The sequence below is a fragment of the Scatophagus argus genome, chromosome 10 (genome assembly GCF_020382885.2).
Source record: "Scatophagus argus isolate fScaArg1 chromosome 10, fScaArg1.pri, whole genome shotgun sequence".
In the NCBI taxonomy this organism is placed as follows: domain Eukaryota; kingdom Metazoa; phylum Chordata; class Actinopteri; family Scatophagidae; genus Scatophagus; species Scatophagus argus.
In genome coordinates, this window is record NC_058502.1 from 5,653,371 (window position 1) to 5,676,157 (window position 22,787).

Here is a 22,787-nt window from a genome sequence, read left to right on the forward strand (position 1 = left end):
CTGTATTTCGTAATAAATTTCTTAAACTACAAAAATAGTGTGACAGATATTGTCATGTATGTTACATTAACTGTTTTGTGATATCTCAGAACCCCCTACATCGTGTTCAGTAACTTGGGCAATGTATGGTGACAGTATGGTCAGGTTCGTTGTGCTCTTTGAAAGAAGAGCAGCTGTGCATGAATGGCTCTGTGATGCAGTTCTTTTAAAACGGAGAAGCTGCTCTGTGTGTGCTGGTTGTGTCCAATCAGCAACTCATCATTGCTAATATCCTCCCATGCTTAGGGTGCAGGTTGCCAGGTCGGCTCCAATCAGCAGATGAAGAATGGTTCATGGCAGCCGTGACCTTGTGTTGACTTGCTCTCTGACAGTCCCACGAGCCGAAGGGATTTTGACATATTTTCAGACTGACACACTGGCTATTTAAAGACTAGATGTGACAGTTATAATCCTGACAAAGTCTGTCAAACCTGTGACGTGGATATTGAACGTAAATGTTTTGCTACTACTGATAAAAACCCAGCAGTGCATCATTGCCAAGCCAGGACATCTTTTGCTTTTTCTTCTTTGTTCGTTATCGGTCTTTATGGGGGTGAAAAAATACCCGTTAGACAGGACTTCAGTGCAGCTTGAAGTAGAAGAAGAAGAAGCTGTCTGTCTGACCAGCTTCAAGTCAGCAACAAAATCTGCAGACAGTGCAAAAATAAAAACGACAATGACCACATGTCACCAGAATAAAAAATAAAGTCAAAGTTTATCAGTGAAAGTGCTTTCGGCTCTTCTTGGACTCGGTGTTTGCTGTGTGTGCTCAGTTAATTGGCTTTTATTGTAAAGTGTTGTCTGTCTTTCCCTGCAGACAGAAGTTAATTGATGGACGTGGGGAGGGGATATGGATTGTGTTTTTTCAAACGGTGGATGTGAGCTGAAAGAAGCCATCAGTCCATCCATCCATCCATCCATCCACTGCTCCACTCCCTTCAGAGCATCTAGATGCGATAGTAATAAGGGGAGGGCTGGATGGATAAATGAATATGATAATGTGCCACGCAGACGGTCATCACTCAGTCCAATTGGACTAAGTGCTGTGTGTTGTTCTCTTCAGTGCAGTTGCTATGATATCACAACATCTCTCTGGAAAGCTGTAAAAGGGGTGTGTGTGTGTGTGTGTGTGTGTGTGTGTGTGTGTGTGGCTGGGGGTGGCGAAGGCAGGCCGTGGGCTTGACTCTTTCATCGTCTATTCCAGACATCTTTCGAAATGTATTTACTTGATCGTCTGAATGGATCAAGATTGTCGCTTTGGTGTGGGATTTGGAGAGTGAGCCTTAAACTCCTGTTGTTACAGCTACTGGTCCTGCAATAAATCCTCCCTTCATGAAGGTTATACTGTACAGTTTTTGTTGAAGCTGATTCCAATGTATGGTCATGTTGGAGTGTGGAGTTTATGGTGTTGCTGTTGAATTTTATCGCAGTGTTCTAGAAAGATGTTTCTGTTATTTAGCTTGTCCTAAATGGGCTCTGGACGAAGTAAGATGCCAAAACTAGTCCGTAGTTCCAACATTAATAACTAATTTAGTCTTCAGTTTCTCTGCATTTTTAATTTTTATGTTTCAGCCATTTGTTTTCCTGTGATGTTGTTGAGTTTTGTTTGTTTGAGCTCAGGCTTCAACCCCTCTTTACTTCCTGTGATTGGACATGCTTAATTAAAGGGAATTATTGCCTTTTGACCTGAGTTTGTAGACAATTATAGTTTTATACAGTGAAGATGTATATTAAACAGTGTGCCCTGATTGTGCTTTTGTTTGGGATGTTTAGTGCTACGTTGTCTTATAGGACTGAATCAGATAAAGTCTGGGTTCACTGAAGAGCTGCAAGTTTAGGATAAGGGAGGCCTTCCTTCCATCCTTCCCTCCTTTTTTCAGTTTTATTAGAGCTTCTAATCGGCCTCTTTCAACTGGTTCTGCCCCTCACTTTTAATGACTCTGCTGGCTCTGTTGGTTTTATAAAGAGCCTGCAGTTTCTCTCTATATTTGACACTGATCTGCTTCTGTTAAGCTGCAATCAATTTCTCTTGTTTCTATTCTTTTCTATACAATTAGTCCTTTTGAAGCCTGTGCTTGTTCTCTCATCTCTCTATTGAAACTCCTCAGTCAGTTTCTAGTGTTTCTCAGCAGCCAGCTGCCAAGACTGACTGCCATTGCAAGCATAATAAAGCCGTCATCTCAGGTCAGCATAGAAAAATAGTGCTATTTTTGCAGGCTGATCCAACTTCTAAGAATACAAGCAGCCAAAATAGCCCGTTATGGCTCTGAGAAGAAGGTTGTGGAATGTCTGCAGAATGCTTTGATTTCTCATCGTCTGAAGTGTGTGTGTGTGTGTGTGTGTCGTGTGAATATCAAACTGAACAGGATAGATGCGTGTACACATGTCTGTATACCGAGATGTGCAGACTAAAAGCTGCAGCTCCGTTGGTCAGAGTTTTCTCTGGGGTAGCATTTGAATCCCTTCCTGTGTTTTAATAGGAAATCAGCTTCATGCTGCTGATTAAGAAGTGACTTTGCTTCCTCTTATACAGTTAGATGTGACTGAGCAGACGTGTTTTTCTAGCAACTCAGCGCTGGTGACGTCATTCTAATCACACTCATTAACAGGAAGCGCATACTGAACAACTATAAGAACAAATGACAAACATACACACGTACATTTTTGGGATCACATTCGTGTCACATTTAATTAAAATTAGAGCTTCAGCTAATTTTCATTGTTGATTTTCATTGTTGAGCTGAAATAATAAGTCGACATGTGGGCAAAAAAGAGGATCTGCATCTGGTTTGTTCATTTTATGAGCAGAAATGTCAAACATTCTCTGCTTCTGGCTTCACAAATACGAGGATTTCTTACTTTTTCTATTTTAAAATGCATTACAAGGTGAAATTGAAACCATGGCAAGATGGTTAATTGATGAAAGAACAGGGAATAGCAGCAAATCCTCACATTTGAGGAGCTGGAAAGAGAAAATGTGGCACTTTTGATTGATAAAAAGAACAGGTGTTGCAGATTTATGGTCTTTTGGTTTCAACTTTTAGACTAATCATTTCAGGATGAAGTGACATTACCTCAGTCTCTCATGGCTACTTGGAACAGTCCTAAAGACGTGACACAACAGTTAGGTTTGTTGAGTCAGGATACACATAACACGAGCAACAGTCACGCAATTGGTTTTCCACTGCTTCTAAAGGACCTCAGTGTTTGCTGTGAAGGAAGGAAGTGTTTCCTATTCACTTTTCCTGCCGGTGTTGTCGCAGTTAGTCGGGGGATTTGAACAAACCAAAGCCTCCTCTAACCTCTGGGTTACCTTCTCCCTGTTCACTGGGTTCACTGATCACATGCAGCTCGACTGGTTTCCTCTTGTTGTTGAGGGATTTCTGGTTTTGACCGTAACTGCTGCCACAGTTTCCTTTGTGTTCCTTTACTGTATGCTGTCCAAGTAATGAATGCTTTTGCTAAAGATGACAAGTGCTGACTACCAGTTGCAATAAAGTTTGTGTTCACAGTTTCCTGTCCTAACGTTGCTAATCAGTCGACAGGGTTGAACGTGGTCACTGGGCATATTTTCTCCCTCCTTTTGTTTGACAAGACTCTTTTTCTAGCTTCATGTCTCATTTCCAGAAATTCTTTGAAATTAAATGCAGATCGGCTGCTGCTGTGAGAATGTACCTGAGGACATGAGAGGATTAGATCGTTGCTCAAGCAACGCTGACACGTAACGGCATTTCATTGGATTTTTTGATTGGCACTTGAGCTATTTTAACAATTAGTCACCTGTGATTCACTTGTACCTGTGTTGTTGCAACAAGGGCCACCATGTTTGCAGTTAGGCTGAAGGATTCTCTGGCAGCTGCTCTCTTGTTCTAACCGGTGCCTTTGTGTAACGCGTGGGAAAAATAATAAAACAGGATCTACAGTTTTACGCAGTTATTATTTTATTTCATGAGGTAAATATTTAAACTCTTAAGGAAAAAGTTGACATTCTCATTCTCTCTCTCACGCTCACACACATACACTCAACCATGAACTGTGTGGGTGCTCCTAAACAGTATGCTCATCCTCACTCAGCGGTCTTGAGGCGGGTTAGAGACTTCACGGCAGCCGCATCCTCCGGCGCTGACTCAGTTCCAGCTAAACCTTGACTTAGAAGCCGGAGATTTATCGTCTCCCTCTATGAGGTGTGCCATCACGCCCATGTGTTGTCTGGACTGACTGGTCTCCACACAAAGTCACAGAACGCAGCTGGCAAGAGCAGCAAAGGAGACACAGGCAGAGCGAGAGATGCATCAGCCAGCTTAGCAGGACGCCCGGACTGGAGAAAGAGATCAGCTTTATGGCTACTGTCATCAGAGTTGGAGGGGAGAGATCACAGCGTTTACCTGATTGCTGTCGTCACAATTCACTTGCATGACTTTTTCTTTTTTTTTTTTAATAATATAAGTTTTCTATAATAATAGTTCAGTTTCATCCACTTCGAAGTTGTGAACATTGACGGCTGCCACTTGCTGCCAGTTGCTCATTTCAGGAAGCTGTTTGTTATTATGTTGCAGTAGAAACCAATCCAGGTAATAAAATGGTCAGTTTGCATACCGCCTCACTCTGTGGGGTGATTAAAACAACGTTATGCATCAGGGTTTGGTGTGAAACTAAGGTGACAGAATGACTGCAACTTTGTGAATGTAACGAACTGATGGTTATTTAAATTCAATTTACTGCCATACTGCACATGACAAAGAAAGCATCATAAGATCAGTATCAGGGCAGATGCTTGTGCAGCCGGATTTGTCAACATGACAACCTGTCCAACATCCACTAAGCCCAGAAACATTTTGTGATGTTGCTCGCACTGACAGTAAGACTTCTTACTGTTGCACAAAGCCTGCAGCTGCTGCTTGAGGCTGTGTGTTTGTGCACTCGCGATCGCCGAACACGCAGACATTAATATTAACAATATTGAGGTATGTATGAGATGAAACAGTTAATTGAAAAAAATAATTGGTTTAAGAAAGTTTATGTTTATGGCATTTACAGGTTTATTTTTGGTGTTTTGCTTTTATTTTATTTGACAGTGACTGTAGATCTACAGACAGACAGAAGGTCACCAGCCAGATCTGAACCAGGAACTTAAAAATTGCAGCTGTACTGTGTTCATCTCAACCACTGGTCCAGTGACTAGTCTGAACTGGTCAACTGGTTCCTGGTTTTCTTCTCTGAAACTAAATTGATTGGTTTTGGATGTTGCACAAAAACAAGTTTGAATATGTCAACTTTTAGGAAATCGTTACAGGCATCTGACATTTTCTGGACCCTGTGATTGATTGATTGATTGAAAGGTAAAATAATCAGAAAGTGAATATATGTGAATTGAAAGTAACTGCTGGTTGCAGCACTGATGTTATCTGCACACCATGTCAGTGCCCAAAGCCTTGGATGGGACAGGGGATTAGGGATGTCCAGTGTCTCTCCCTCTCTGTCACGCACATGCACACGCCAAAAAACAAACACACACAGACTTAACTCGTTCACATAAGCAGTCCATCTGCCCCCTGAGATCAGCAGCTGGTGGGCGTGCAGTATGATCAGTATGAACTTGACCTGTGACCCCCTGCAACGGGGCATCCACTGTATCTGTCTGCTGTATCTGTCCTGCTACCAATCTGCCTGTCTGTAACACACACACACACACACACACACACACACACACCCATCGTCCCCTCGCTATTAGAATCATTAACTGGACACTGATTATATTAAAGCTGGACCCACAAGACTAATTTCACTAAGTGCAGAAAGCTTGTGCTAGAGATTTTGTGTGTGTGTGTGTGTGTGTGTGTGTGTGTGCAGTATATAACTGTCTGGCTGTCCACTTGTAGGCTCGTGTAGGCTCATATTAGTTGACAGCTACTGTTTTGGCCTCTTAGCTTGTCTGACTCGCTGTGTGTTTTACCTTTCTGACATCCTGTCTGTGCTGAAACTATTTTGCCGTCCCCTCCATTCAAGTCAATGCTGTGTTGGTCACGAACATGGCAGTTGTGGAAGAAGAACAAGAAGACTATTGTTCTGAGCAGAGGAGGAGGAGGAGGATGAGGAGCAGAAGCGATTGGGGAGAAAATGTGCTGTGTGTGTGTGTGTGTGTGTGTGTGTGTGTGTGTGTTTATGTGTTCCAGCTGCACAGTTAAAAGAAAATGTTTAATCACTTCACATAGTCGCTAGTGAAGGCATTTCTGAAATCCCTCCAAACAAGATATCAAGTTTTAATGGTTGCAAAAATCTTTGCTTTAGAAAAAAATAAACAAATAATTTATTATTTATTAGCACTCCATCTATTTAAAAAGTTATGTAGAAGAAATGCTGTGTTGCAGAAGTGCTTATTGAACAACACAAACTGCAGTCGGTTTGAGTGAATGTGCTGCAGCCCGTGTTGTTTTCTCTTCCTCTGTGTCCACTCACTCAGTGGGCTTACAGAAACTGTTTTTTGTTCCTCCTGTTATTTTTACCAGTTGAACCAGGTATATTAATATCTTCTCTTCCTGGTACTGACGTTGTGTCCTTACTGTTTCCTCTCTCTGCACTTTTCTCTCCTCAGATCACCAGAAACTGGAGCGAGAGGCAAGAATCTGTCGTCTGCTCAAACATCCAAACATAGGTGAGTCATTTGTGAGAGCCAGCAGACTAATGGATTCGTGTAACAGCTCCGCTGACTCAGAGCAGCAGGAAAAGGTGTGAGGAAGTAAAAATGTTCAGTCGCTGCAACAGATTTTCACCAACCTGTGTGTTTTGCTGGGATTGCCTCTGCTTCCATATTGTGCGGAGGCCCACAGAGCACACAGCTGTATGTGCAGAAATAATGATCGCAAAATCACTTTTTTTTCTTGAGGTACTTTGCTCCTTTTCTTCTGACTGTAGCAATACCCAGTATGTAGAGAAGTAGTGAAGTGAAGGGCTTGCATATTTGATGAAGGTGGCTTTCCTTGGATTAGAGGCCATGTGTCCTCTTATGAACAAAGTGTGAAGGGCCCATACTGGTACATGAAGACATAAATCCTAATGGACCCCACTGGGATCAGAGAGGTTTAGTGCTGCTTAAGAAGAACATCAATCACACATAAAAAGCGCCGGACAAAATTCAGCCTATTCAGCCTTTTATTACAGTTTTTTTGACCTTCACTATTGGTCAGCAGCAGTTCAAAATCACATTTACAAACATTTCTGATAAAAATAGGAAATATAAGGCTGATAAAGCAATACTTAATATTTTTTGAGTGGTTAAAGAAAGAATCTTCAGGACCCCACACAGAAAATAAGTTGACACACCGTACTTTAATGAACTACAAATGTTTAATCATAACAAACCATTAAATTTACGGCGCATACAGCCACCCGCATTCATTCTGAACAAACATGATGACGTTCAAGGTCGCCATTTTATTAGGTACACCCGGCTAAAACTAGTGGATGAAGGTTATAATGTTGAGTTTTTCCTAAAACTGTTCTAGAGAGGCGTTGATTCAACTTTTTAGTCAACGCAACTGCCTTCATAACACATGAAAATCTCCTACCAAACTGTCTGCAGTCAAGCTGCGTCCTGGACAGTGAAGGTTTTTTTTAACCGTCTATTGTGAGTACGTCAGCCTTTGAGGTGGTTTGAAACCATTGCTGCCTGATTTTAACAATTCCTGACAAAAAAGCTCACTTCTTCTTCTCTGAGTCATAACTCTGTCAAATGCGAGCACACCGACATGATAGATTCTGTTCTGTGTGACTGACACTTACAATTTCGTTTTGATGTCAGCATCGGAAAAAAAACAAAAAGAAAAACGGACGCTACTCGAGAATGTGTCTGCAAACAGGAACTGCTAACAGCTAATTTGGTATACTTTTAATGTAGTTGATTTGTGGTCTGAGGAGTCAGAAGGCCGTGACAGACGTCTCTGTCAGGCAGAGTTAAAAGTGAATTTACAAGTGTGTGTGCGTGCAAAGCCCACACAATAGGAAGCGGCCCCTTGAGAAAGGAAGGAAGTGGCAAAGTGTCTTTGTGGCAGAACTGCCAAGTGTCTTATCATACAGTAGTGAGCTGCCCGGTGCACACACTCACATACAAAGCATGTGATGGTGATAACAACTTAGTAGGTGTGGTTTCACTGGTCTCTCTTTTCTTTTTCGTCCCACACGATTCCTGCTTCCCTCTCGTCCTGTTCTTCCTTTCTGCTCTTTTACTCATCCGACTGTCACAGTGACAAAGGAAGAAAGCTGTTGGTTAAAGTTGGAAATAAAAAACCAAACAAACAAACATCATTTCGTCTCTCTGTACGGTCATTTCCTGTCTGCTTGTGGGCTGCTTTCACAGGGAAAACCTGAAAGCAAATTACCAGCATCACATCCATTATTAATGATAAAAATATGGCAACTGCTCTGTCAGTTTTATCATCCAAAAGGGTGACTCCTGGATGCCAACATGCCAGGTGGTTCCCAGGCTTTAGAAAAACCTGCTGTGGTGCCCTGGAGTGGATCATTTCAGACAGGCAGGAAGAGCTGTGCTGCTGGAAGCCTCCTATCACATCGCTGTTTTGTTTAATTGACCAGTGACTTTTTTTTTTTATTAAGGAAGCATTGATCATTTGCTATTTTAATGACAAACATTTTTATAAGCTTACAAAATAAAGGTTTTTCTCACTATAAGCTATGCTGAAAGTCCACACAGGCTACTGAAGTACTAACTGAAGTCTCCCCGTCTCTGTTTCCTCCTCCCTCACTAGTGCGACTCCATGACAGCATCTCAGAGGAAGGCTTCCACTATCTGGTGTTTGACCTGTAAGTAAATCCCATCAACACACAGGTCACAGGTTCAGGCTGGGGTTTTTTGCTTCAGGATGAATGAATGAATGAATGAACTTCACCGAGCCAACAAGTAATCCATGACTCCATGAATGTCACCGTTCACTGCAGCACAGTGCATCAGCTTTTCCACTCAGCTGTCATGACGGAAAGGATCTGTCCACTCTTACACTCTGATTACATAGGCCAGAGGTGGACTACAACTTTTCTACCCCACAAATAAAAATGATTGAGAGTAGCAAGCTGCCTTTGTCATATTGTGAATTGCTTCAGAGAAAACCTGATGTCTTTTCACACCTTCTCCTCTAATAGTTCTGTATTTCGTCTGAGATTTATTATTCCTCCAGTGGAAATGTTAGCACTTTGCTGTGAAAGTAAATAGCTTTTGTTAAGTATTATGTCTTATAACTCAGTGTGGTAATCGTGTGTATTTACAAACAAATGTTTTAGTTCTGGTTTAAGTTGCAGCCAACTTATTTTACATTAAATGTTTCTCACAGTTACATCATCTTTGCTCCACATTTTAATTTGGTAAACTTGACATTAGCAAGACAAACAAACAAGATCGAACTGTGTTTGCTCGATTTCAGCGCATCGTTTTTTGGGTTAGAGGAACATCACTGACGAGGTATTGCTGAAAGTTTGAGGTGAAGCTGTCGTTTACTGCCATCAGTTGCACGTCTGAAAAGCGACAAAACGGCAGCTCAAAATAGGCTTTAGAAAATCATTTGAAAGGTGTTATGGATGTATGTGAGGGATGTTCACTCTTCTGTTGTCTCACAAGAGAAATAACCGAGTCTTTATTTCCTGTCTGTGTGTGTCTGCAGCGTCACCGGAGGAGAGCTGTTTGAAGACATTGTTGCTAGAGAATATTACAGCGAGGCCGACGCCAGGTACACGATGCCATTACTGTTATGAAATGCATGTGATGTTCTGCCCGTCAATGTTCCTGCGTATGACGTTTTTGATGCCAGTTAAAGTGAAAGTTCAGGCTGCCAAAGCAGTGAAGTTATGTTATTAGAGCACAACATGTTTTTCCATTTGAGTCAATGTTAATATACTTTGTGCTTTAGCAGCAGAAGCAGCGCTTGTGGTTTCTGTCGGCTCTTTGAGGTTGTTTTCAGTACACACTTTATTTTTGACCATGTGACTCGGGGCTTTTAAATTTAATATCATTAATAAATAATGACAAAGCTGTCCTAAGGTTTTTAAACCTTAGTTTGTGCCTGTTCTCAGACTCAGACAGCTGTTTTCTCTGCCTCAGTGGAGCAGACTAAACTTTCTCTAGCACTCTTAAACACTTAACTTAAACCTCATAATACAATACAATTATGTCAAAGAACTCTTATTTCACGTACAATAGAATAACATGAGTTATTGGATTTCATGAGTGTCAAGACATTGTGACACTTGAATTTCAAGTGGTTTAGGACTCCGTCTTGCTCATCCAACACAAATGTGTTTATAGGAGAAACCTTGTAAATTTCACTCTCAGATTAGCCTGTAGTGTTAGTGAATACAGTAGTGGTGTTTATGATATAATGTGAAATCTCTGTCACTTGTACCAGATTGGAGCTCCTGACATGTTTCTTGTGTTGAATTCATTACCCAACTATTTTAAAGTGCGTATCAAGTCGATACTTCATCCTTTGGAGGAACTTGGCCTGTTGGTCTCTTACTACATCCTGTACTGATACGCTGCCTCGGATAAACGGGTCAAGTTGGGTGTGGAGGTTTTCTCTCCAAGCAAAGCTTTTACCTCAGCCGTGTCGAGGGTCTCAAAGGATTTTAGAGATGCCTTAAGCCAAGCTTCACATCCATACAAACAGCAGAAGAGTAGGCAGCTTCAAACACTTTTCTTTTGCACTTAATGGGGAATTATACACACGGGAGAACAAAGTAGGCATCGAAGGCACCCAAAACATTCAAGTCCAGCGAGTTTCCACCTCTGGCGCACCGTGACGACATCCCTCCCTGATTTGTTTTTCTGAACTTCATTTCAAAAAGCTACCAAAAACATGACTTGTGTTGGTCCATGACAGAATGAAATCATGTGTTATTATATCCATCAGATGTATGTCAGCTTTACGGCCTCACCTTGCACTGAAGGAACATATGAACAGCTATAAATGGTGTGAAGTTCCAGCTGCGTAGTTGTGAAAGCCAGTGGACAGTCAGCAGTTGATGTTCGTTCGGGATTAATTCTCGTCTGGTGTCGAGGTGTACCGATGATCCTGCACCCAAACAAATGAAAAGCAGAATGTGAAGTGATGTTGCCGTGCTAAAGCGAGTAAGGACAGTCTGCTGGGCTCCATATTAGCTGCAAATGCAGGAAGGAGAATAAAACGTGGAGTCCAGATTTAGCCTAATTTGGACACAATGCCAGGAGCTCTTCTTTTGATTCAGTCATCTCAAAATCTGTCTCTGCACACCCGCCTGCTGCTGACCTGCACTTCACCTTTACTGATGCCACACTCAATTTAATTTAAAAGAAATAATAGTCGTTTTAACTGCGCATCAGACCAGAAAAATTGGTGATATGTAAGCTCAGGACGAGCTGAAATAAATCACCCTCCACTGCACACACCCTACCCGCTCCACTTCTCTTCTACGCATTCATTCACATAAAAATGCATCCAACTTCACTTCTCCTGTCCATCTACATGTGTTAGTGTGGTGCTCGCAGATTGCAGGCACATTTCTTTTTCTCCCAGGGCACCCACATGCTCATCGATGGGTCATAATTTTACCATTTGTTTTGATTAGTTAAACACGTCAAAACAAGTGAGAGGAAGTGATGCTGAGTCACACATTGCTGCTAACATTCGGCCAGACGGGCTGCTTGTTGCAAAGATTTGCTCCCATTCAACCACAAGAGCATTAAGTTTGAGTTTTGCTAGAATAAAACCAGTTTGTACAGTTTTTCAACCAAGTGTTCAGACGTGTTCGGGTCGGCTGCGTGAGAAGTATTAAAAAATAGCAGATGCCAGGCCAGTCTCAGTACGATCCCTCACCGTAACCCTAACCCTAAGAGAAGGTCAGTGGCATCTTAAGTGAGTCAGGCTCTGATGTTGGGGGCGCTTGGCTCGCAGTTGGTTTTCATGTGTGTGTTCGTTCGTTAGAGTAGAAGTCAGGGCTCTGGTTGTCTGTATACTTTTGGCCATGTAGTGTCGTAGCTGAGCTTGAAAGTGTCGACTTGCTATAGTGACAAGATGCAGTGTGCACAGCGGGAACTTTGTCCTCTCTTCAACTCATCCAACTGTTGTCTTTGTCTCTCTTCTGTCTTTTCCTTCTTCGCTTGGTCTGTCCAGCCATGTCCCTCTCTTCCCAGTTCAAAATGTTTTTGACTTGACTGGGCACGGCTGAGCATGAGTTGACTCGTGTTTATTTTTGTTGTCTTTCAGATAGTCTTTCATGTTATGTGGATCTTCCTCCTCTTTAGTCTGTACTTAATTGTCATGTAGCTGACGTGTCTCGTCTGTGTCTCCTCCAGCCACTGCATCAATCAGATCCTGGAGAGCGTCAGTCACATCCACCAGCATGACATCGTCCACAGGGACCTCAAGGTGAGTCGTCATGTACCGGCGCTGAATATGGGAGGACCTTCCAGTACTATGTGGCTGTAGTCGCACAAAAATCAGTTACAGATAGCACTGTGTTGTGAATGAAGATGAAAGACATTTGTGGAAATTCACAACAGCTCTGAACACACACACATGCAGACGGGGGCCAGACGTCATGCTGTGACGTTAAGAGCAACTTAAGAGATGAACGTCATCCCATTCTGTCGTCGCCTGCATTTCCCTACTCCTTATTTCTCTGTTCTCATCTTCCTCCACATCTGCACCCCCTCCACCCCTTCCTCTACTCCCTCTCGCTGTTTTCCTCCACTGCTGAGGAGTGACGAAAGCAGACCAGCTGCTATTAATAGCAGGTCGGTGGGTGAGATGACGGCCAGTGACGACCCCCCCCCCAGTGAGACCGTTTGCCCCTTCCAGAAGCCAGCAGCACTCTGACCTCTTCAGCTGTGTTATTTCATTTTAATAATGTGGTGATTGAAGACAGCAAAATGAGCTGAGGTTTAAACACTGGATAATGAACATTTTTCGGAGTTCAGAGTCCTAAACTTTAATAGTTTACTTAACAATCTGGTTCATTACTTTTATGTGACAGAGCAAGTTTAAACTGTTACTCCAGGGGTAGTAGACAGACATAAATGGAAAATAAACGATCTGTTTCTGTGTTAAAGTGGTGTAAATGGACTTGTGTTCCTTTTCATTGATTTTTAGCCTGCGTGTGGATCCTGGTATTAAATAAATTTAGAGAGTGAAGAGTTTTAGAAAGACAACAAAGAAGATAGATGAGAACAAAGTACATAAATGAATTACATTTTATTGTTAATGTACGGCCATCTTTTCATGTAGATCTTATCCATGCTGTACTTACTTACTTACTCATTCTGTATAGCCAAATATCATTTGAACCCATCAAAATTTATTTAAATTTCCAGTAGAAATCCAAAAATACTAAATATGTTCAGCTAAATGTAGAAAAAAATATGTCTAGGATGATGCAAAAGACCGCCGTCAAATGATTATATGTCAATTTTGAATTTATTGCTTGTTCTGCTGCCCTCATGTGGCCAAAAAAGGCACTTCATACTCCTTAAAGACATTATTGAATGTGTATAAAGGCCATATAAAACACCAATAATGGCAACAAAGTGTGCCGTGGAGAGTTGTGACATATTTCTCTCTCTCTCTCTTTCTCTCTCGCACACACACACACACACACACACACACACACACACTTCATATTTTTGCCTCCTTGTCATCTTGGGAGGGCCACTCGCTGAAGGGAAAACAAGAATTGGAGAGAGAGAGAGAGAGAGTGTTGAATACCGTTGGCTGGTGGCAGGCTGGGTTGCCATGGTAACAGTAGGGTGAGGTCACCCGGCTGCTGCAGCGCCAGCGTAGGGACTCATTATGCCACCTCCCATCTCTCCGTCTCTATCTGTCTATCACCCTCTTTCCTTCTGTTGTTCCCTGTGCAGTTCCCTCTTTCATATTGTCTCACCTCTGCCCAGCAGAGGGTTGGGGGAGGAAGGATGGATGGACAGAAGGAGTAAAGGATGGATGGACAGCTAGATGGAGAGAGAGAATGAGACTGACAGATGAGAAGAAACAGACCAAGAGCACAGAGACAGTTGTGTCAGACATCCGTCTGTGTGTCTGTCTGCATTTGAGGCAGTGCTCATCGTTGTGTGGACGACATTCGCCCAGTCAAAGGCGCCTGTACTTGTCAGTATCCCTGCTCACGAGGCTAACATTGTTTATATTAGAAGTAGGTAATTGTTCCCTGTGGAGAAGCTTGTTAGCACTAGCCAGAGCAGCGCAATCCGTCACCTGATAGTCAGTCACCCTCGATAGTCTCCTGAAGCGACGCTGCAGTATGCGAGTGGTCGCCTGTGGCTTTTTGACATGCAGCTTGAGTTAGCAGAACCCGTCGTTGTTAGGTGAACTTTCAGCTGCTTTTTAGTGGATTTACTCAGAGGGAGACCACAGTTTAACATAGTCCAATTTAATTGTATTCCAACCACAGTGTGATGTGCGTGCTTGTACTGTAAAAGCCCAAAACAAGTACATTTAAGACGCTTTAGCTGCCGTGTTTCCTCGTTTTCTTCCTTCTCTTATCGGTTCCTTAAATGAGAGGAGTTCTGAAGTAAGTAAATGAGGAAAGCGGCAACACAGTGAAGACGCCTGAAACACAGTCGATATGGCCTTATCTTTGCCAAGTCCTGACTTTTTGCCTGCTGATGTGGTCAGGAGGACCACGTCAAAATGCTGCATTAAATTCTGTGACAGCCGACTGAAAAGGTCTTTCCTTTGGGGGGGCTTCATGGCCCGTTTGACCAGATCGTGCTTCATTACTGCTGAAGATGTCATCGTGCTCCTGCAGCTCATCCACTCATGCAGACAGACAGAACATTTCTCAAAGGAGGGGACATGTTTACCTCTTTTGCCCTAAATTAAGTGGGTTTTTTTTTTCTTCCTCTTGTTGCTCCTAACTGTGCTACAGTTTATTTTGTGTCATGCAAATCTTCCTGAAGTTTATCCAAGGATAATTTTAACAAGCTGTTCTCAGCAAATGACTAATTTTGACTGATAGCCCTGACGCAGTGTTATAGAAAACAGTCACCAGTTGCAGTGTGAATGAAAATATTTCAGGTCTGTTTGTTTTTCTGTTTTCTCCTCTGTGTGTTGCAGCCAGAGAATCTGCTCCTGGCCAGTAAGATGAAGGGAGCAGCGGTGAAGCTAGCAGACTTCGGTCTAGCCATCGAGGTGCAGGGGGACCAACAGGCGTGGTTTGGTAAGAAATAAGATGTTAACGGTTTCACTTTTTGCACCTTTATTTATTCATATTTATTTTCACTTTCATCAGCAGCGTTTGCTTCTGCAAAAAAAACAAATTCTTGTTTATGAGTGTATTGAGAATTTTCTTGTGAAACAGTTGAATTTTAAATAACCTATAGTTTTCATTGTGATTTTCTTTTATTAAGCAGCACAATGCAGACATGCTGCATCTACTTAAAACTTTCTTAGACAAATTTCACATGAGCTTGTCTGTGTTTTCCCAGGTTTTGCAGGAACTCCAGGATACTTGTCCCCTGAGGTGCTGAGAAAGGACCCGTATGGGAAGCCGGTGGACATCTGGGCATGTGGTCAGTTTGCAGCTTTCACCTTTTTCTCTTTTTGTTGATATGCTCACTTGTGTTGCTTATTCAGGAAATCTACATTTTACATACATTTTGTGTAAGCTTTATGTACAGAGTGGTGGTACAGGTTTTGTGTGTGTGTCTCAGGTGTGATCCTGTACATCTTGTTGGTGGGCTACCCCCCCTTCTGGGACGAGGACCAACACAAACTGTACCAGCAGATCAAGGCCGGTGCTTATGACGTGAGTACTTCTCTCACATGTTCCTGTAACTCTTGTTGTTTTTCACCAGCTTCTGAGGAAAATGTCATGTACACAGAGTTTTGGTTTTTGTTTTTTTTTCTCTTTGCCTGTTGGCTGATCGGACCGGTGAGGGTGAATGAAATCAGTAAAGTTTTGGACAGTAAAACCAAAAAAAAATCAAACAAACAAAAAGCAAAAAAACTAATATCTGTGGAGCTGAGGGAAAATACAAAGTCAGGTGATGATTATCTTGGGGTCCATTACTACAAGCAACACCTGTCACCTGTTAAACATGAATTATTAATTATTTCAGCCTCCCACAACACCTAAAATGGTAAATTTCATATAACGTACATTTCCACAGCACTTATCTTTTGCTCCCTCTGCCACTCAGGTGAATGACGGCAACTGTTTTAGTTTACAGTAGTCATTTGATCCATTAATAATATAAAATATGAATAAGTGCAGCTTTAATAAGTGTCTTTCTTATGTGAAGTTCATATTTGTGCGCTCATCCCATGTTGACTGACTGAGAGTGAATATTTTCCAGTGCATGGATCCATGAGGATGAGAGTTGAGGTCTGTAGAGTCTGTTAGGGAGCTCCATCTGTGCTAATGAAACTTGAATTTTAATACATAATCATAATTTATGTGGATGAGAAAAACAAGCGCGGGGCCTCGAGACGAGCCGTTACAGGACACCTCAGGTTCAAGCCTCGTCAAATAACACACCCCGAATTCTGTCGGGTAAACTAATTTTAGAAATTTAATTTTAGTTTTTAATTGCTTGCTACTTGTTATTGCATGATTTTCATCCTGGTGTATAAAAAAAGAGAGCAGCGGGCTTATTTATCAGATCTTGTCATCGTCATCTGGGAGATAGGAATTTATTACCCATATTAATTTCCATAATTGGAAGCAACCACATCTAATGAATGTGCATAATATGAGCATTGATATGAACTGACTGTGACAAGCACTTGTAATAATCTGCGCTATCATGGCTGTCATGCACATACCTTGAATCTCATTTCTTTGTATTTCTGTCAGTAATTGACAACTGACACTTTGATGCCTGAAGTAAGTGTGTTTGGAAAACTAGCTTTGATTTTTAGTAGTAAGCATGTTTTCAACTACTTTGAAAACTCGCAATCTGTGTGTGTGTTCAGCGTCTGCTTTACAACACAAAAAAAAACTAGAATTACCGCCTTACAGTTGTAGCTCTCTTTACATCCGTGTCTGTCCAGACTCATATAATACTGTAAATATAGTGACTGATAGAGAGTTTTATCACATGAGGCAACAACAATCACCTGAAGCTTAGTATCAGCAAAACCAATGAGCTTGTGGCAGACTGCAGTGCTTCAAATATGGCTGTTGCCCCAAAGAAGCTTTAGTGTCACCAGTTCAGTATCTGACCAAAATGTGAAATATGGTCATAGTCTGACCTTCTGTTCCTGACTTATGCAGTTTTGTGAGGTCACACTGACCTTTAGACCACCGGAATCGAATTTGAAGAAATTTCCTCAAGGAGTTTGTGAGCTATCGCCTTCACAGGAATGCGATGGACAGACGGGTGAAGTTAGTTGTTATATGATAAAATGTTCAACTAATAATAACAGTGCTACACATGTTCTGTATTCTTTCCTCCTTATCTCTCTCTTCCAGTTTCCTTCTCCAGAGTGGGACACAGTGACCCCCGAGGCCAAGAATCTGATCAATCAGATGTTAACGATTAACCCTGCCAAAAGGATCACCGCCGACCAGGCCCTCAAGCATCCCTGGGTCTGCGTAAGTCAACCTTCTCATCCTCTGTGGCTTCCACATCAAATGAAGTCTTTCCTGGCATGTAAAGTGCTGGCGTAGATGTCAGTGCCAACGTCCAACAAATGATGTTACATGTTTTTACTTTCTACCTCACTAAGCAGTCATACATTAATTCGATGTAGGAGTATCACGACCAGGAGCTCACACGTCCCAGAGCGCCGCTTGTCAAATCAACAACGCCGTCACATCCAGTAATGAAATGTTAAACACAGAGATCCATTATGTTGTGAAGTTGAACACATTCTGAGCCTTTGGTCCATTTGTCTCACACTTGTTCAAGGCTACATATAAGAACCTCAGGCAACTCCAATGTATGACAGAAAACTAAATATGTGCTTGTGATTGGCTGATGATAAAGTGTTGCTGGTAAATCCTGGCTAATTTTACGACAGTTTATATTACGGTCGTAAATGCTGCATTACCCAAGAGCCTCGGCTGCTAATCGAGAAGACACCACTCAGAAACGAGTGAGAGCTGTAGAGGATACAAAATACTTCGCTGTTGCAGTTGTAAACAAAACATGGCACCATAGATGTTGAATTTACCCAACGTTTGTTCCCAAAATGAATACTGTAGTCTCACTGAATCTTTTTGTCAAGAAACCAGATATTTTCCAATGCGCTCGTTAATCTTTGTGCTGATCATTCACGCCAAGTTGTGCTTCATCTGTGAGTCACATAACTCCATTAAACTGCAGGCACCCATAGTGAAAAGGACTTTAAGTTCTAAACTCACAAAACGAATTTTTAAAAAAATGGATGATGGCTTTAACGTAGGTGGTCATAGTAGGTAGATAGATAGATACTTGATTGATCCACTGAAGTGAGATTCAGCTGTTGTTTCTTCTCATATAGCAACGCTCCACTGTGGCCTCCATGATGCACCGCCAAGAGACTGTGGAGTGTCTGCGCAAGTTCAACGCCAGGAGGAAACTTAAAGTGAGCACTGACACACACACACACACACACAAACATACACACGTCAACCTCACAGAAGTTGTTGTAATGTTGATTTTTTGCGTCTCTCCAGGGAGCTATCCTCACAACGATGCTGGTGTCCAGGAACTTTTCAGGTGAGTTTTGGTGTGTGAAAGTAAACACACATCAAAAGACAAAGGTTCGATTTGGTCTATAGACTTTAAATGGGGTCCAGAAAAACTGAGCAGCTTTGTGACTCTATTTTGTCATTATACCAAATAATAACAGAATTTCTGTTCGAAGTTGTTGACAACTTTTCCTGATCTGATATCCAGATGTTGTTCGTTGGTGTTCTGCTCCTTAACTTCCTGCCTTCGATCTTTTCTTCGGCCTGGATCTAGTTTCCTTAACCGCTCACTTTTATTCCTGTTCACATTTGCTTGACAGCTTTATGGACAGTGTTGCTTTTGCACTTCAGGCGATTGACTTGAGTTTCCTGCTTGTAAGCAGTTTGATCACTGAAAACACCGTGCACTTGATTGAACGCCCAATTTGTGGGCTGGACGATGGCCTAACAAGTTAATGCATTAGTGCTATTGACCTTTTGTTTGTATGCCTTCATGTAAGTAAAGCGGCTCCTGTGGATTACAGCCAACTACTTTCTACTGGTCAAGACTGGTATAGACTGATGTTTGTCATGTTTATCAAATTAATATTCAAGAGGATAAGATTATTCATTTCAGGGTACAGGTGTTTTGGTGCAGAGAAGATTTCCCATCCGCTGCTTCACTTCATCCAATAATGTCAGAGAAGCACACTTTTTAAAAAGCCATTTTTTGTCATTCTTGTCCATTGACATATATAAAGATGGACGTGAACGTGTCTCCACCTCCTTTCATTGTCCAAAAATGAAGCCAAAATAACCTGGGTAAAAGCCCTGCCATCTTGTTCTGGTGATGTCATTTGGAGCCAGAGCCTGTGCAGTCGTGACTGGGCAGTGGAGCCATGGTATCGAGTTCCTGCCCATACACCCGTCTGACGTTACACACCCTTTTTTATAGCATCAAATAACTTAATAAAACCAAAGCTGTCAAAAAATAACACTTTGGATAAGAGCTACCAAATATGACAGAAACCATGTCCTATCTGCTAACAAAGAGAGTGATGTGTTTATGACCTATACTGCAGCCAGCCACCAGGGGGCGATCCAGAGGTCTTGGCTTTACTTTTGGGTAGCTCTCATGTCTTCCATCTTCATATACAATCAATGTTGTGATCCAAGTTTATTGAACTCAAAGAAATGCAGAAAATTACAAGGCCGTCAGGCTTTAGTGAGGCTCTTGTCCCACCTCTGCCTCCACATTGAATCCCTCTCTGTCCAATAGTGGGACGGCAGCATACCAGCCCTGCCGCTACCACCAGCACAGCCGCAATGGCACAGGAAGGTACGTCTGCTTGAGGGGTTATTGGAGTCGGGCACTGCCAACTTCGTGCTCAGGCTATTGGCATGTGGCCTGGGCTGCTTGAACCCCTCCACCTGCTGCCTGCTGCTACTGCACACTGATGGGCCACTTTTGATGGTCATCATTGCACTGGGGCATCACACACACACACACACACACACACACACAAACATGTAAATGGCAACCACAAATGAAGCTCAGCTCTTGACCTTTCGGTGCTGCTGCGTGTGTTGATGCTCTAATGAATGGCATTCCTCTCCAGGACTGGCTATTTAATTTCCTGTGTTGAACACAACAGCCATTTAACTGACAGCCAGCACGACCCGCTGACCTCCTACCGACTACCACAGCTGCCACGTAGCAAAGCTCTGTGTGCACATCTCTGCATTAACACGACCGTTGAAGGCTGCATATCTTTTCCCCTGCAGCATAACCGTTTTAACCTTATATAGTGCAAAAATACACAGACATGCCAGCATTCACCTTCCACAGCACTCCCAGTTTTGCCCCCTTTGAGTTGTTTTGTATCCACAGTACTCGGCTGATGCCCAGTCGATGCCTGCCTGTTCGCTGCAACCTTCCCTTCGCATGGCCCTGGCAATAACAGCCAGCCAAGCATGTGTATGAGCACACAGTACAGTACAGTGCAGTGTAGTATGCCAACCTGCATGGGAAGCTGGATAAACAGAATGCACAGTGTCCTTTGTTATCTATATTTCTTTGTCTCCTCTCTCCCGCCTGCTTTATCGTCTTTGTGTGAACAGACAAAACCACAAGAAACCTAAAGGTGTCAGTATGCTTCAGACAAAGGGCTCGTAAGATTGTCAGACTGCGTCAGGAACCACCACCTTCCCTCAGCTTTCTGATGTTGAATTCAGGCAGGCTGCGTCAGAAACTTCACATTTGACCAACATGTTTTGACTTGTGGCCTTCGTCACATCATCATACAACACGAAGAACATTTTCATAAGTGTGAGGGGAAACGTGTAAAAGCTGATGCAAACGTCTCAGTCAGTCAGCCTCCTGGGTCCTCACACAAAGATGGATTTGATATATCGTCATGTAGTTTCAGGCCAGTCATATGTCTAAACCGGTAAAGAGGCCAGGAGTGTGCCTCTTTGTGTACCTGATTTGTCTGAGGGTTTGACCCCAACTGGGCCTCTTCATCATTTGCACACTATATTTATATAATATTGCTGAGATTATTATTTATAAAAGCTGAGATGAAATAAAATTAAAGAGAACCAGCAGTAAATTTTACTGTAAAAATGCACAAATATAGGATTTGAAAATATGTAAGAACAACGCTGTTCAGTAGAAAACTTAAAACCTCATTCATGCGAGTAAAAAATAAATAAATCCAGAATTGAGGCTCTGATGTTCTGTGGTGCTGAACTCTGCACTGTGTCACATAAATCATGACAGATAAAACATTGAATACAACAGTTTTGTGTGTCAGGTCCTTGTGATGATGGTCAAAGACTTGAAATTTTTTGCACACTGGCAGTTTACTCTGGTTTTCGCAGGTAAAGAAGTTTACGTTTATCGCTCGACAAGCACATCCCATTGCCTCCGCTAACCTCATTTATATGAGTCATGGCGTGTAGTCCCCCTCTGGGACAGTAGCTTTCGTACAGACTAGTCTTTGTGAAGCATACTGAGCCGATCACAGGTGAGTGTCAGCCACATGACAGGGAAAGCTGCCTGCCAGAAGGCCATTCCTGCAGGAGCTGATCGACGAGCGGATGCTGATAAGTTGTTAATAAAGGATTTCTCTCTGTGCTTGACTACGATGGTCGAACTTCAGTGTGAAAGGACAGAATTTGGTTTTGAGATGATGTACTGAACTTGAGGGTTTCTGCTCGGTCTGTTGGGAATGCACTCCTCTGCACTTCATGCGATGAAGATTTTGAAGTGGATGCTGCATGACAGACGTGTTGATAAACCACCGTCATCGCATGAGCCCACCAACCTGTGTGAAAATGATTACAGAATGCCTTTTAACGTGCAGTAGAAGCCTGACAGGTGTTTGTGCCTGCAGCTCTCATCTTCACTTTTCAGTTACAATGCAGATATTAAATACATCACTGTTCTCTTGCCTTCTTTGCTGCCCTCCTTCCTACTTTCTAAACTGAAGGTAAGGGAGCCTCATTGGCCGTGACTCACACAAATCTGAGTGTCTGTAAAATGAGAGTGTGTGTGTGTTTGTGTGCATGCGTGTGGACATTTTTATTCATTTTCGTGTTGTGTGTTGGTGTCATTTCCGTGTGAGTCGGTCATAGCTGTGGTCGGGTTTTCAGATGCATGCACATGATGATGTGTCTGGTAGACTGCGAGACAGCTTTCACTTATCGTGGTTGGATTACAGTGGGTGGTGTTTGATACGGTGGCCCTGAAAGGTCAGCATTTAGAAAAAATGCTGCAAAGTGAGAAAGATCACCAACAGAAGAACGCGTTGATATTAATTTCTGCAAGCAGGGATAGAAAGTGCGCTAAATGTAAACGTTTTTGGGGGTTTTTTTTGGTGGAAAACAAGTTTTTATGGGATGTTTCAAACCTTTAAATTTATTACATTTTTTTTGTATTTCAGTTGATTCAGTTTTTTTTCCTTGGTGACACAAATTAGTTTGAAGAACACAAGCCACAGGTTGTTTTAGCACCTCATGCCTTTAGAAAGAAATCCACTCAGTTCATTTTTTTCATATTTGAGGGTCGTCTTTTTTTACCTGCTTTTTAAATGTTT

The 22,787-nt window shown here is 42.3% G+C and overlaps 1 protein-coding gene across 21 annotated transcripts in view; it reads left to right on the forward strand.

Moving 5' to 3' along the window:
* Positions 1–22,787, forward strand: part of camk2g2 (calcium/calmodulin-dependent protein kinase (CaM kinase) II gamma 2) — a 63,905-nt gene that overhangs the window by 22,194 nt on the left and 18,924 nt on the right. For 16 of the 21 annotated variants that reach the window (XM_046401895.1, XM_046401896.1, XM_046401897.1 and 13 more), the window contains 11 exons: positions 6,632–6,691; positions 8,802–8,856; positions 9,708–9,773; positions 12,374–12,446; positions 15,147–15,249; positions 15,518–15,601; positions 15,743–15,837; positions 17,506–17,628; positions 18,519–18,602; positions 18,694–18,736; positions 19,967–20,026. In XM_046401895.1, coding sequence (XP_046257851.1) covers positions 6,632–6,691; positions 8,802–8,856; positions 9,708–9,773; positions 12,374–12,446; positions 15,147–15,249; positions 15,518–15,601; positions 15,743–15,837; positions 17,506–17,628; positions 18,519–18,602; positions 18,694–18,736; positions 19,967–20,026 — 846 coding nt within the window. The remainder of the gene's footprint in view (positions 1–6,631; positions 6,692–8,801; positions 8,857–9,707; positions 9,774–12,373; positions 12,447–15,146; positions 15,250–15,517; positions 15,602–15,742; positions 15,838–17,505; positions 17,629–18,518; positions 18,603–18,693; positions 18,737–19,966; positions 20,027–22,787) is intronic. The other 5 variants (XM_046401898.1, XM_046401902.1, XM_046401905.1 and 2 more) reach the window with 1 other exon arrangement.